Source organism: Rhagoletis zephyria, unplaced genomic scaffold (genome assembly GCF_001687245.7).
Source record: "Rhagoletis zephyria isolate East Lansing unplaced genomic scaffold, Rhagoletis_zephyria_1.1 Rzeph_scaffold_11699, whole genome shotgun sequence".
In the NCBI taxonomy this organism is placed as follows: domain Eukaryota; kingdom Metazoa; phylum Arthropoda; class Insecta; order Diptera; family Tephritidae; genus Rhagoletis; species Rhagoletis zephyria.
The window spans coordinates 7,038-18,660 of NW_016168775.1; the positions used below are offsets into that span (position 1 = coordinate 7,038).

Below are 11,623 nucleotides of genomic sequence, written 5' to 3' on the forward strand. Positions count from 1 at the left end.
ACAACGCGAGCGGTCCACCTGGAAGTTGCCCCGGAGCTATCAAATGACGCCTTTATATTGTGCTTTCGAAACTTCGTCAACCGTCGAGGAGTTCCAATAAGAATCCGGAGCGATAACGGCACGAACTTCGTGGGAGCACAGAAAATACTAAAAAACGATACGCAAATATTCGACTTCAGCCGTTTCGAAGGTGAAATGACACGCCGTAACATTCAGTGGATTTTCAACTGCCCTGCAAATCCTTCAGCAGGAGGCTGTTGGGAGCGCCTCATACAGTGCGTCAAGCGATTGCTACAACGCGTGTTAAAAGAAGAAGCACCGCGGTTGGATACATTTCAAAGCGTACTCATCGAGGCAGAAAATATACTAAATAGTCGTCCACTGACAGAACTAGCCATAACGTCCCAAGATGAGGAGCCATCAACACCTAACCACTTCCTGTTGGGGTGTCTCAACTCTACACAAACGCCTAGCTCAGTCGAGGAAAGAGTATGTCTTCGCAAGCAATGGCGCATAACCCAAAATCTGAAGGATAGGCTGTGGAAGAGGTGGACTATCGAGTACCTGCCCCAACTCCTGCGGCGCTCAAAATGGAGGGATGAGGCAGAGCCGCTAAAGCCGGGACAACTGGTGATTGTATGCGATCCTACTCGACCAAGAAGCCAATGGGAACGAGGAAGGGTGACCGAAGTTTTTGCCGCTAAAGATGGACAGGTCAGGAGTGCCGAAGTTCAAACGGGTTCCGGCCTGCTACGTCGACCTGCAAGTAAGCTAGCCGCTTTAACCGTAAGTGAATCCTCCAGAGAATTCACCGGGGAGTGGGATGTCAATTTACAACACTAGCCCAGCCTAATAGTCACCAAAGTTTACGGCAACCCTGTCATCATGTTTTTACTTCTTTGTATTCTTGTATTCTTACCATATTCTCGTTATGTACATTTTCCACTTTATACCAAGAACGATAGAATACACCATTTCATTCATTACACCATGACTTTATACGTTCAAATATCCCGCAATTTCTCATACTCATCGCATTTCCAATCTAAAAGCCGAAGAAGACGCTCGAACAAGAACACCAATTTTGAAACACACACAAACGAACCAACAAACACCAACAAGCAAGCAGCAATTTTGTCATCGCTCATATTTAAACCGAACAAATATACACCCTACGTTTTTATAAGATTGGAAATCGCAATAAACACTAAACTTCACATTTTAAATACAGTGTAAATTTATTTAGTCGTCGTCAACACTGTGTTTCTATTTGCTTCCACACGCGTCAACTTTAATTGAATTCAAGTCCTTGGTTCTTAAATGGGAAGCAACGAAAAGATCAAAAGAGACAAGAAAACCTGAAACGAATTGACGGTACGGAGGTATCTGTACTCTTCCCCTCTCTTCCCACCTCCTTCGCCAACGAACGAGCAGACTTGAAAGCAAGACTTGACGTGTCTGAAAGGGGACTAAGTCCGATCACTGGTTGTGGGTCCTTAAAAAACACTTGGACGATTCCCACAATCTATCTCCGATTGCTCTAAGGTACGATCTATGGAAATTCGTCATGGCAGTGACCAAGCAAGGAGACTCTGCTACAAGTGGCACAGTAAAAGAATTATATGTGCAATATGTTTTTCCTCATTTTCGCGCTATTAAAGAAGGGGTGTTGTTGTTGTAGCAGCATACAAATTCCCCAAAGACTTTTTGGGGAGTGTTGCTGGAGTGACAGTCCTTGGCCAGATATAAATCTGGGTCGTTCCGGTTACGTAGACCCGACTGTCGTGGGAACGATTAAAGAAGGGTAAAACCCCTTGCTGTATGCGATTGTAATAGCTTTTAGTTTATAAGTATTTTCATTTGTTAAGTTGATGTTCCTTTATAATTTTAACTACCGTTATCACAAACAATATATTCAATAGTAAATAATTATATGTGTAAAATGAACTATAGTTTCCAACTGCTCCAGTGCCAAAAATTTTCAACAGAAAACTACACCAATGACTATGGTTAAAACATAAACACATAAAGGGTGGTGAAAATGACATATCCCATAGTTAGCTACTAGGAACAGCGTGATTTACCGTAAAAATTGAAATGTATTTAAATCTCTCTGTCCCAAGTAAAAGTTCAGAATAAATAATAAACACATTTTTTACTGGGGATGTATATTGGCAACTGTATTTTTGTAGTTTGCGATGAAAGAAAATGTATTTCTTTTTTCTATTGTTTCTGCAGTTTTAAGTGGATTCCTGGTACCTAAAAACTTCAGACGTTTGACTTAAATTTATTTGAACAAATCGAGTAAAAGGACTGAAATTGTAAAAAAAAACAATTGCTTAGTTTTTATTTAACTTATATCAGTTAACTATGGTTCTTCATCTTCAATTCTTTCTGGTTTTGTCCATCTAAATCTGTGATTGTTGTTTCTATTTATTAATGATGCTGAAATACTAAATATTTACATATTTTGTTGGAATTATTTTTAATAGTGTATGGATAAAATTCTCGGTAAAATTCCATTATCTATATTGTAATTGNTAAATACTAAATATTTACATATTTTGTTGGAATTATTTTTAAGTGTATGGATAAAATTCTCGGTAAAATTCCATTATCTATATTGTAATTGTGTGCCTAAATCTATGATAATTTTTTAAGGAATTTCATCTCTAACATTTTTATTGCATTGACTAAGATTGGCGTCTGCGGTGCCTCCATCATTTATAAAACCCGATTTATTTTCAGTGTCTTCATCATTCTCAATGGGCAAACCAGCAAAGCGTAGCTGCTGTTCATACCGGTTAATTTTAATTTCTTGATCGGTTAGAAGTTCAAGAAGGTCGTCTTGATCCTTTTGAAGTTTTTGCAAATCATCACTAGCATTGTTAGCTCGATTTGTTTCATGTTCCAATTGCTTACGCAGAGTTTCAAGTTCCCGAGTTAAACGAATGTTTTCTGAACAATATAAATTATTTTGGATCTGTGCAGAATTAAGTGCGCTAACTGTTGCAGCTTCGCCGGTAGAGGACGGGTCATTTTGGACAGCTCCCAATTGAGCTTTAAGCAATGTATTTTGGTCGTATAATTGTGTATTAAGGTTTTCCACTTGTATTAGCTTTTGTTCTATTTCGGCATTTTTAATTTCAATTCGTTTTGCATTTTGCTGTAGAGAATTTATTTGTCCATCAAGATCTCGAATTATACTTTTGTATTTTGCTACTAGGGCCGAGGCTTCAGAGCTAAGTGTTAGCTCAGTCAATTCGATACCATCGACGTCGAAACCACTAACTACCTTTCCTATTAACGCTTCCAAACCCTTGTATAACTTACAATATTCGAAGTCTAGCAATAGATCAGCGGACGATTTTGCTCGAATTTGAGGCTGTTTGCAAGCACGGCTATAGGCTTCATGTCGTGATACTTCACTTAACTTGTTACAAAATGTCTCTTGACCGATACGCTTAATAACCAATTGGCAAATAGCATCTCGTTTTTGGTTGGCAAGAGTATTATTGTTAAATTGAATACAAAGTCCCATAAGAAAGGCGCATAATCCTTGTATTAGATACTCATTTTCATCGTGTTCATTTGCGCTAATTTGCGCAGTCAAATATGCCATTGTTCCGTTTGTACCAAGAAACATTTTGACGGCACTTGGGCAATGTGCCAGCCACATGCCCAACAACATTAAAAGTCCAACTTTACTTTGCAGCTTATAACTATCTTGTTGAAGTAAATTTGTGCACTGTTCGATTAGTGTTATAGGTTTGCCTCCACCAGGAGTGGCCAAAAGAACGCGTAAAAGCTCTTCTTTCTGTGCAACGCTATCAACTAGCGCATGCATAAGAGCCACGGCAGAAAACCAATTGGCTAACGGATCTGTTGAAAATAGCCCAACACATAGTAGTTGCCCTGTTGAATGACTACTAACTTCAGATTCAGAAGATGGCAATAGCGTTTGCACTACGGTTTGATGTCCGTCTATGTTTCGAAACAAATAGCATTGAAAACAATACAAAACGGCACATCTTAACGCTAGCATCTGTTTTTCGTTGATCATAGACATCAACAATACAACTATAGCCGGCCGAGGTGGATTGCTAGGCGCCACAACAATACTCAATTGGTCTTGATTTTCTTTCTCACCGCGAACAATTTCAGCAACAGCGTTTATCGTCTCCGTGAGTATATCAGCTGGTACTCCACTACCCATCAGAATGCTGCATAATGCATCCAGCAGGTTTGATTTTCGCATCACCTTCTGACAGGAGGACACAACTTGTTGTTGGTTACTTGGTGTAACTAACGCACGTACTACTTGCAACATGCAATGTATATTTGAAACCTTTTGCGGTGACCATCCAATTTCTTCCGTTTCCGGAGCTATGATAAACATTGGAGAAAGCCGCTGAATAAAAGAGCCTTCTTTGAAAAACTGTTGATTACTTGAATTGTTTTTTAGCAAATTTAATAATAGTATTAAGCAGTCTTCAACAACAATGCCGCCATCGGAGCACCCCTCACTTTGAATAATTTCAAAAATTTTGTCAAATGCGTTCTCAAAAGCAACAATTTTTTGAATATTTGAGTTACCTTTGGTTAACTGAATAAGTAACAGCAGGGCATCGTTTCGAATAACCTCACGGCTATCTGTTAGCAAGTCCATTAACTTGGACACACCCATTGGGCTTACCAGAATTATTTCTTGCAAGTCCCGGGTTTTGTTGGCAATTAGAGTAGTAATAAGTTGAATTGCGGCACGACGAACCCGGAAATCATATTCTTCTAAATAACCCATAACTAAGGTGACATGATCAGGTGCTTTTATGAACATTTCAGTAAACTGTTCCCCGACGTTGACCGAAACAGCTGGATTGTCAGCTTCTTCATCGAACTCTTCAGATGCTGTTATATTACACAAGGCATCTAAAGCGTAACTAATAATTTCTGAATCTTGACAATCGTGTTTAAGAATCTGAACCAATGCTGGCATTCCTTGAGCTCCGACCTCAATTCTATATTTCCTGGAAAGCGCCTTTAATGCGCGGCAGGCATCTCGTCGATCATCTAATAACGTCGAAGAAATTACACGATCAACCAATTTTTCAACAGTTTCTGCTGCACTGGGGTGCTGCCCAGGCTCGGCAGTGCCCAGTACAGTCTTAAATCCGCTTTTCAGAAACTCCATCGGCAATTTTAGATTCTAAAAATGTTCACCAATCAAAACAAATTTTCTGTTAGCACAATTGCCACGGCAAACGTCCACGTCCAATCAGGGATGCCAGACGTATAAAGTCCATACACGGACAAAAAGTGGTGGGTGAAAAATCAGTACAAAATCCGTACGTTCAAATTTGTTTGGCGAACAAAAAAATATCGTTTGTACTTAGGTGAACACAGGAATCGTACTCTTAATAACATCAAATAAAGCAACACATATCTCAACTTGTCCTATTTATTGATTGCTTCACAGACAACCTTATTATTTTTATGCCTAGAACTTTTTAACAAGCAGTGTGTTCTTAGTTTATGCACATGAACAAAACTTATCAGGTAGGTTGTCGACCCTACGCCTATGGCTTTGTTTCTTTTCTTTTCTTGCAGATAATTATCAGGAAGAACAAGAATGAGAAAATTGAAAGAATTACGCTCACAGAGAGCGAAATAAAGAAAAAGTAAAGAAACACAAAACTAGCAGAAACTAGCAAGTAATCAGCTGATCGCTGTATTTGACTTTTGAAAATATTTGGCGCGAATTTTTGTTTGTCATTTTGACAGCTGCTAGTTTCTGCTAGTAAAAAATTTTTTTTTTTAGCAGAAATTAGCAGGAGAGCCAGAAAAAAGATGAGCGTAAGAACGAGAGAGAGCTGCTAGTTTTTTTAGTTTTTTTTTNCGTACTCTTAATAACATCAAATAAAGCAACACATATCTCAACTTGTCCTATTTATTGATTGCTTCACAGACAACCTTATTATTTTTATGTCTAGAACTTTTTAACAAGCAATGTGTTCTTAGTTTATGCACATGAACAAAACTTTTCAGGTAGGTTGTCGACCCTACGCCTATGGCTTTGTTTCTTTTCTTTTCTAGCAGATAATTATCAGGAAGAACAAGAATGAGAAAATTGAAAGAATAAAGAAAAAGTAAAGAAACACAAAACAAGCAGAAACTAGCAAGTAATCAGCTGATCGCTGTATTTGACTTTTGAAAATATTTGGCGCGAATTTTTGTTTGTCATTTTGACAGCTGCTAGTTTCTGCTAGTAAAAAATTTTTTTTTTTAGCAGAAATTAGCAGGAGAGCCAGAAAAAAGATGAGCGTAAGAACGAGAGAGAGCTGCTAGTTTTTTTAGTTTTTTTTTGGGTTAAGAAACGCTTTCCTGCAGAAGGTAGTGATAATTTGTTATCTGTTAAGAAACAAAGCTATAGTAAAGCCTGATATACAGCTCAGTATCATGGTGAAATGAACTGAAGGTGGCGCATTCCCGAAACCGCTACTTTGGTTTTGCCGACTTTGACATTTATGGCAATACGTAAACAAACTTTTTGTTTAGAAAGAGCGTGTGTGAATCGGTAACAAAGTTCGCGGCAAGTAAATTTTTGACAAGTTTGAGGTGAATAAAATTTCTGTAGCCCATAGGGCTAGTGAAATTTTTGACAAATGCATAGAAAATTTTGACAATTGCAAAGATTGCTGCTGTGTGTAATTTTTCGTAAAATAAAAGGTTAAGTTGATGAACTGCAATCAATGATGNTTTTTTTTTTTTTAGCAAAAATTAGCAGGAGAGCCAGAAAAAAGATGAGCGTAAGAACGAGAGAGAGCTGCTAGTTTTTTTAGTTTTTTTTTTGGGTTAAGAAACGCTTTCCTGCAGAAGGTAGTGATAATTTGTTATAATTATCTGTTAAGAAACAAAGCTATAGTAAAGCCTGATATACAGCTCAGTATCATGGTGAAATGAACTGAAGGTGGCGCATTCCCGAAACCGCTACTTTGGTTTTGCCGACTTTGACATTTATGGCAATACGTAAACAAACTTTTTGTTTAGAAAGAGCGTGTGTGAATCGGTAACAAAGTTCGCGGCAAGTAAATTTTTGACAAGTTTGAGGTGAATAAAATTTCTGTAGCCCATAGGGCTAGTGAAATTTTTGACAAATGCATAGAAAATTTTGACAATTGCAAAGATTGCTGCTGTGTGTAATTTTTCGTAAAATAAAAGGTTAAGTTGATGAACTGCAATCAATGATGGTAGATGTTTTCTTAAAATATTAATTTCACTCAATTTGTAATAGTTTATTGCTCATAAATCTGCGGTTATGAAAAATTTACTGCTGTCAAAAAAGATTTCATTTCACACAGCAGATTGGCAAAACTGTCTCACCATAGTAAAAATATTATTCAACAGCTTTCCCCATAGAACTTTGCTACCGATTCACACACGCCCAAACAAGTGCAAACGTATTGTGTACTTTCAAGTGAAAAATCGAAGTAATTCGTGCGTTTATAAAAATGTCGTCTCGTGTGTTGAATTGCAGCAGCCGTAGGGGTAAAGCCCCCAAATTAAGTTTTTTTTTGTTTCCCCGCGACGACACCTTGGCCAGAAAGTGGGTAGAGTTCTGCCGGCAGGAGAAGCCATACAATTTAGACACCAGCGTAATATTAAACACGACATGTTAAGTTGAAAACGTTGAAATACCACAAATTACAAATTAAAATCGGAGGTATGCAAGCATCGACCACTTTCTGCAGGAAAACATGCGCTGCGACAAGATATTATCACTTTTTCGGCACCTGCAATACAAACACAAAAATTCTAAATAGTTAATTAATAAGACCTATTCTTTTGAACACATTTCAAGAGTGGTTGTATATTTTTTGTTAACGTAGTGCTTAATTTGCTATATTCAAAGATGGCTTGAGAAATTGGTGAATCGAGAAGAAAACACGTTTTCTCACTGGAAATTCACAACTGTCAACTCATTGTTCTTCGCCATATTCTTTGTTTACCCGTTGCCACAAATGTCATTCTGCGGGAATGGGCAATCTTGTATTCTATCGATCTTGGCTCAGTATAGACAGTAACCAACCTTTTTGGGTTGTTGTTGTAGTAGTCGTTGTTGTTGTAGTTATATTCACTCCTGAGCAAGAATGATAGAACACAAGATTGCGCCGTCCTGGGCGTTGACATTTGTGTACCACAAGTAAACAAAGAATAGAGCGAAAAGAAGAACGAGTTGAAACTGCCAAAGCAGTTCACTTTACAACGAAACCCGTGTTTTAATTTTGCTGAAATGTGAAAATATTGCATTTTCACCTAATCTATTAGAGAATAGTGAACATTTTAGTGCACTCCATTGCTTTACAATTGAGGCTGCTTCAGCAAACGGTTTAGTGCACTCCATTGCTTTGCAATTAAGGCTGCTGCAGAAAACTGCAGCAGCATCTCTGCGGGATTGATTAGTTAACTTGCTAATGGAAGCTGCGTGGAGCAGAAACAAAATCCTTGTGAGGAAATGCTGTTATATAATAATAGAGAAACATTTCGGGAACGGCTTTGCCGTGCCCTATGTACACAAAATGCAGCGATTCGTCTCAGCGCTACACTTGCATCTACGCTTCTTGCATCTTGACGGCTGTCGCAATATAACACACAGCACTTCATTGAACTAGTTTTTAAGCAGTCTTCAACTAAAAAATCACTCGCAAATTGCAAATTAACACAATTTAAACTGATTTTTCACTTATAATTCAAATTTCCCCTTAGCTGATTTGTAAACAAAGGTTTATTTACAAGTTACCACAACTGTCAAAATCGGCAAAACCAAAGTAGCGGTACCACTGACGGCGCCACCTTTGTTCGCTGCACCGTGACTCCTGAGGAAGGCACGGGGTTGTGTGCTGCTATTTAATGGCCTTCCTCAGACTTTTTCCTAGATTTCAGGGTTGTGTGCTGCATTATTATTAGATGAATAATGGGTAGATTATCGATAGCAATCGAACTTCAGTTGCGTTGCTAGTTGCCAAAACGATATTACAGATGGCAACTGGCAACTTTCAACTGACAACTGCAGTTGCTACATAATGTGTATACAGGCGACTACATTTTAGTGGTTGCTGGGAATGTTTTTGGAGCGTATTTAGGAGCGAAAATTGAAAAGTGTGTCATATATTTAATAATTTGAACGATATTAACCTTTTGCAATGCAGTTTGCTTTTACAGAATATGGTGAAAATAATAAACCAATATCTTGAAATTTTAGTTCCCCTGGACAACGCCCTTTCGGCGAAACAAAAGGGAACACTGATTGCAATTTTTTTCCTTTATCAATTGAATCACCTCTTTTAAAACTACCGACACACCCAGTTTTCCAAATTAAAATCATTGCTGTGGCACTTCCTTTTGCGAAAAATCGAAGATGTGCGCAAGCTTTTATGAGCGGAGGTATTGAAGTTGAACGAAGTGGTTCATCTGTTTATTAACCAATTATACTACAGCTTCTTTTGGAAGTCCTCAATATGCTTTGAAAATGAACACAAAACGATAACAAAAGAANGGACAACGCCCTTTCGGCGAAACAAAAGCGAACACTGATTGCAATTTTTTTCCTTTATCAATTGAATCACCTCTTTTAAAACTACCGACACACCCAGTTTTCCAAATTCAAGTCATTGCTGTGGCACTTCCTTCTGCGAAAAATCGAAGATGTGCGCAAGCTTTTATGAGCGGAGGTATTGAAGTTGAACGAAGTGGTTCATCTGTTTATTAACCAATTATACTACAGCTTCTCTTGGAATTCCTCAATAAGCTTGGAAAATGAACACAAAACGATAACAAAAGAAACCATTAACTTTTGCTTACAGTACACGCGGTAGCTCTAGAGGATTGGAATTATCCTTTAAGTGTCGCCTGATTGAGGACGCGTTCATGCATTTCTCTTCCTCCTAAACAAATAATTGTGATAAAGTTAGCTTTATTTCTGTCTTTTCTTTATAACACTTTATTTTAATAATTTAATTTTACTCGCACAGCTTGTTTGCAGCCGCTCGCTGGTTGTTGAACTGTCAAATTTCGATTATCGATAACTCTACAGCAACTGACGATAGTTGCCATTCGTAATACAAATTTTCTTTCCAGTTGCATTGCCAGCTGACAACCGAAGCGTGGTTGTGTTGCCATCCGTAATCGACCCATAAATTTAAGCATTTGACAAATGGTGATTTTATTAAAAGAAAATTATAATTGGTGTTGAAAAACCAAGCAAACGCTCGTGCGAAAGCTTTATTTTTGTATGTGGTTAAAATTTACACATGGCAATATTGATGGTAATACAAGCAATCTATTCATTTGTGGATTTGATGTTACTTGAGAATTTAGGCAACGTGCGAGCTGCCAGATTCTGTTATCAATATAATTAACACAAGCTCTTCCGCGTGGTTGCCTTTCCCTAATTAGAAAAAACAAATATTCGCAAATAAATTTGATTTATTTTATAACTGACAACTAACGTNCTTCCGCGTGGTTGCCTTTCCTTAATTAGAAAAAACAAATATTCGCAAATAAATTTGATTTATTTTATAACTGACAACTAACGTACGCTTTTTGTTCTTTTCCAGACTCCATTTTGATTTTGACTCTTTTTTACCGCCAACAACTTTAAGTGTATACATATTTACAAGCTGTCAAGATTTTGCGTACTTCCACAAGCTAGGTAAAAATTACGGCGTTCGTATTCATAACACAAAATCTCTAAATTTTTGTTTGATCTTTCCAAATTTTCTCTTTTTTATCAGTTGGCAAAGGCAGCGCTCCGAGTGTTGAGATAGTAATTTGATGTCAATTAGTAGAAAAGTTCCATGGTAAAAAATTTTTTCATTATGGTAGAAAATTTTACATTTCTGCTGTGCCAATTCGTAACTTTTTACTGCTGGAAATTTTTGACAGTTGCTCTGGTGCAAAAGAAGTTTAGCAAATAAAATGAAGAAATTATACAAAAAATACTTGTCTTTACTGACTTTGATTCTTCTAGAACTAAACCATGCATTTATTAGACGTCTTAGTAATAACATTAGAACAAACAAATACTTAAAAACCGTCAGGTGGGTGTAATTCTTGTTGTCAAAGTTTTCACCAGCCCTGCCGGGTTGACAATTTTCATTCACCTCATAGTTGTCAAAAATGTGCAATGCGGAGTACTTTTCTATCAACTGGCGCAGGCNTAGCAAATAAAATGAAGAAATTATACAAAAAATACTTGTCTTTACTGACTTTGATTCTTCTAGAACTAAACCATGCATTTATTAGACGTCTTAGTAATAACATTAGAACAAACAAATACTTAAAAACCGTCAGGTGGGTGTAATTCTTGTTGTCAAAGTTTTCACCAGCCCTGCCGGGTTGACAATTTTCATTCACCTCATAGTTGTCAAAAATGTGCAATGCGGAGTACTTTTCTATCAACTGGCGCAGGCCCTTTGCACAAAAAAGGATATGAAATACGTTTTATTTAAATCGTTTATAAAATGAGTCGTTTATTTATACCATTTTATGTGGAATTATTCAATAATATCGTTTTACACCATGATCCAATTATTAAAGATCACGACACTTTGATGTCCGCCATCTT

At 37.4% G+C, this 11,623-nt stretch overlaps 1 protein-coding gene across 2 annotated transcripts; it reads right to left on the reverse strand.

Annotated features, from left to right (window-relative positions):
* Positions 1-2,319: 2,319 nt before the first annotated feature.
* On the reverse strand, positions 2,320-5,275 carry p115 (General vesicular transport factor p115). Of its 2 annotated transcripts, none has more exons than XR_001849306.1 (2): positions 2,597-5,275; positions 2,320-2,504 (listed from the first exon to the last, which is right to left on the reverse strand). XR_001849306.1 is itself a non-coding variant. In XM_017633483.1 (2 exons), exon 1 carries the CDS (start codon positions 5,189-5,191, stop codon positions 2,657-2,659), a length of 2,535 nt encoding a protein of 844 aa, XP_017488972.1. In that variant the 5' UTR covers positions 5,192-5,275; the 3' UTR covers positions 2,320-2,526; positions 2,619-2,656. The 2 variants fall into 2 exon arrangements, 1 of the variants encoding a protein (XP_017488972.1); XM_017633483.1 differs by having other exon boundaries at positions 2,320-2,526; positions 2,619-5,275.
* Between the last annotated feature and the right edge of the window lie 6,348 nt (positions 5,276-11,623).

Excerpts from the sequence above, each read along its gene's own strand:
- p115 (XM_017633483.1), bottom strand. The coding sequence starts at position 5,191 with ATGGAGTTTCTGAAAAGCGGATTTAAGACTGTACTGGGCACTGCCGAG.